General features: G+C 40.8%; 1 gene segment (V, D, J or C); it reads right to left on the bottom strand.

Moving 5' to 3' along the window:
- Positions 1–3,420: 3,420 nt before the first annotated feature.
- LOC119819857 lies at positions 3,421–3,972 on the bottom strand. The segment is given in 2 exon segments: positions 3,421–3,842; positions 3,927–3,972. Coding segments are annotated over 2 exon segments (468 nt in total).
- Positions 3,973–4,263: the final 291 nt, after the last annotated feature.

Below are 4,263 nucleotides of genomic sequence, written 5' to 3'. Positions count from 1 at the left end.
GTTCAACATACGAAAATCTATCAATATAATCCATCATATAAATAAACTGAAAGAAAAAACCATATGATCATCTCATTAATGATGAAAAAGCATTTGACAATATTCAACACCTCTTCATGATAAAGGTCTTGGAGAGATTAGGGATACAAAGGTCATTCCTAAATATAATAAAGGCTATTTACTGCAAGCCAACAACTAACACCAAATTAAATGGAGAGAAACTCAAGGCCATCCCACCAAATTCAAGAACATGACAAGGCTGTCCACTCTCTCCTTATCTCTTCAATATAGTGCTTTAAGTTCTACCAATAGCAATAAGACAACATAAGGGGATCGAGCAGATTCGAATTGGAAAGGAAAAAGTTAAGCCTTTGTTATTTGCAGATAATATGATAGTGTACATAAGCAACCTGAAAAACTTCACCAAAGAACTCCTACAGCTGATAAACTCCTTTAGTAATGTGGCAGGATATAAGATCAACTCCAAAAAATCAGTTGCCCTCCTATACACAAAGGATAAGGAATCAGAGAGGGAAATCAAAGAAGTATCACCTTTTACAATAGCCACAAATAGCATAAAATATCTTGGGGTAACTCTAACCAAGGAAGTGAAAGATGGATTTGACAACAACTTTAAGTCTTTGAAGAAAGAAATTGAAGAGGATACCAGAAAATGGAAGAATCTCCCTTGCGCTTGGATTGGGAGGATCAACATAGTAAAAATGGCAATTCTACCAAAGGCAATCTATAGACTGAATGCATTCCCCATCAAGGTCCCACCAAAATTCTTCACAGATCTTGAGTGGACAATAATCAACTTTATATGGAAAAACAAGAAACCCAGGATAGCCGAAACAATCTTATACAATAAAAACAGAGATGTCAACCAATGGAATTGTATAGAAGACCCGGATCTTAACCCACAAACCTATCAACACCTGGTTTTTGATAAAGGAGCCAAAAATACACAATGGTAGAAAGAGGGCATCTTCAACAAATGGTGCTGGCTTAACTGGATGTCAACCTGTAGAAGAATGAAAGTAGATCCATATCTATCACCATGCACAAAACTCAAGTCCAAATGGATTAAAGACCTCAATATTAATATGACCACACTGACCCTGATAGAAAAGAAAGTGGGAAGTAGTCTACCACACATTGGCACAGGAGACCAATTCCTATGTTGAACCCCAGTAGCACAGATAATAAGAGCAACAACGAATAAATGGGACCCCCTGAAACTGAGAAGCTTCTGTAAAGCAAAGGACACTGTCATTAAGACAAATAGACAACCTACTGACTGGGAGAATATCTTCACCAACCCTGCAACAGACATAGGTCTGATCTCCAAAATATATAAATAACTCAGGAAACTAGACTATAAAAGGCTAATTAACACAATTAAAAATGGGGCATTGAACGGAACAGTGAATTCTCAACAGAAGAAGTTCAAATGGCCAAAAGACACTTAAGGTCATGCTCAACCCCCTTAGTGATTAGGGAAATGCAAATCAAAACAACTTTGAGATACCATCTTACAACCGTCAGAATGGCTAAAATCAAAACACCAATGATAGCCTTTGCTGGAGAGTTTGTGGGGTAAGCAGTATGCTCATCCATTGCTCTTGGGAATATAAACTTGTGAAACCACTTTGGAAAGCAGTGTGGCAGTTTCTCAGGAAATTCAGGATCAACCTACCCCAGGACCCATCAATTCCACTCTTGGGAATATACCCAATAGATGCCCAATCATACTACAAAAGCATTTGTTCAACTATGTCCATCGCAGCTTTATTTGTAATAGCCAGAACCTGGAAACAACCTAGATGACCCTCAGTGGAATAATGGATAAAGAAAGTATGGAATATATACATATTTAAGTACTACTCAGCGATAAAAAACAATGACATCTTGAATTTTGCATGCAAATGGATGGAAATAGAAAACACTATTCTGAGTGAGGTAACCCAGACCCAAAAAGATGAACATGGGATGTACTCACTCATTATCGGTTTCTAGCCATAATTAAAGGACACAAGCCTATAATTTGCAATCCTAGAAATATAATAAGATGGTGAACTCAAAGAAAAACAAATAGATATCCTCCTGGATATTGGAAGTAGACAAGATTGCCAGGCAAAAATTGGGAACTTGGGGGCAGGGTGGAATGGGGGCAAGGGGAGATGGGGAGATAAAAGTGTGAAGGGGAGGATGGGGAGAGCTTGGGGCAATGAGATGGTCGGGATATAGGAAGGGCGGATATGGGAGGAGGGAAGTATATATCTTAATTAAGGAAGCCATTTTAGGGTTGGCAAGAGACTTGACTCTAAATGGCTTTCCAGGTATCCAGGGAGATGCCCCCAGCTAGTTCCTTGGACAGCTGAGAAGAGGGAGCCGGAAAAGTCCAGATCCTATAGCCATACTGATGAATATCTTTCATATCACCATAGAACCTTTATCTGGTAATGGATGGAGATAGAGACAGAGACCCACACTGGAGCACCGTACTGAGCTCCCAAGGTCCTGATGAGGAACAGAAGGAAGGAGAACATGAGCAAGAAAGTCAGGACCATGAGGGGTGCGTTCATCCACTGAGACAGTGGGACAGAACTAAGGGGATATCACCAAGACCAGTTGGAATGGGTCTGATGGAACATGCGATCAAACCGGACTCTGAATGTGGCTGATAGTGGAGGCTGACTGAGAAGCCAAGGACAATGGCAATGGGCTTTGATTCTACAGCATGGACAGGCTCTGTGTGAGCCTTGTCAGTTTGAATGCTCACCTTCCTGGACCTGGGGGGGAGTTGGGAGGACCTTGGACTTAACATAGTGTAGGGAACCCTGATGGCTCTTTGGCCTGGAGAGGGAGGGAGTGGGGGTATGGGTGGATGGGAGGTGAGGGAAGGGGGAGGAGGGGAGGAGAAGGAAATTTTTAATACAAATGAGAAAATAAATAAATAAATAAATGAATAAATAAACAAAAATGGTGACTCTTCAAAAAATAAATTTGGGAAGCTGTGGTTTGTCTATCACAGGTGCAAAAACAAAGAGGGCAAATTACAGCTCTTTTAAAGTTCTCTAGCTCCTAACTGAACCTAACATCCAACAATTGTCTGCTGAATCCTCTAAAATATCTGCATATATAAGAAAATGTATGAATATATATATATATAATGTATATATGTATGTATATGTAAAACATATACTTATATGTCATTCTGTCTAATAACAAGAAGCAGATTGTTATCTTACATGCTATTTGATATAGTATTTGAATAGATAGGAAGTTTATTAGACTATGACAGTTAAGAGAGGCCTCTAGAGAATTTTTTTTCCAATTTGTGTTTGGAAAAGGAAAACACTAATTCTAATATTGAAACATATTCTCATACAGCACAGTCTAGAATTTCTTATCTTATTAAGCAAGCACATATTGCTCTTGGGAGACTCTGTTGGTCCCCAACACCCCCTGCTGGTCATGAGTGTCTCCATATGGAGGTTTTTGTGCAGGCTCACACTGGAGTTCTCTCACAGTGTTTCTGGCACAGAAATACATGGCTGTGTCCTCAGTTTGCAGACTGTTCAGTTTTAAGAAAACTTGGCTCTTGGAGGTATCCCTGGTGATGGTGATTTGGGACTGGAGAGCTGAATTATAATTTGTGCCTCCACCGCTCCATATTGCTCCCATCCACTCCAGGCCCTTTCCTGAAGGTTGGCATACCAAGTTGACATGATTGTTGTTTAATGAGAATCCAGAGGCAGTGCAGGTAAGCGACAGACTCTGTGATGGCTGCACCAGGCCAGGTCCTGATTCCTTCAGCTGTATCTGGGACAGGGAACCTAGGGACAAGCAACATCACCATCAGTCATATAACCCATAGGTGAAAAACCTGGGTCCCTTTCCTGAAACCCTGAAGCACTTACAGCTTGGTAATGTCACCAGGCAGAGGAGAAGCACCAGGACAGCCATGCTGTGTTGGAGGCTCTGATCAGAAGGAGATGGGGCCTCTCAGGTTGGCCTTCAATTTCATCCTGAGCTTGAGAACTGCTTTGCATTGGGGCATGTTCCAGAGAGCATAAAAGGAAGCACAGGCAATGTTTCCAATTTCTGCTCCAGGATACTGAGATTTGCTTTGTGTGTCTTAGACGTACTCGATATTGAACCTCAGGAACATTGCCGTGATGCTGTCTGGATTTCCAATTCCAAAGAAACAGGAAATATTATTAGTCATAATGTACAGGCCTTAGAAGCAAAACATGG

The sequence above is a fragment of the Arvicola amphibius genome, chromosome 7 (genome assembly GCF_903992535.2).
Source record: "Arvicola amphibius chromosome 7, mArvAmp1.2, whole genome shotgun sequence".
Taxonomy (NCBI): domain Eukaryota; kingdom Metazoa; phylum Chordata; class Mammalia; order Rodentia; family Cricetidae; genus Arvicola; species Arvicola amphibius.
The sequence above is the reverse complement of the archived record's forward strand: the minus strand, read 5'-3'. Positions and strand labels throughout refer to the sequence as shown.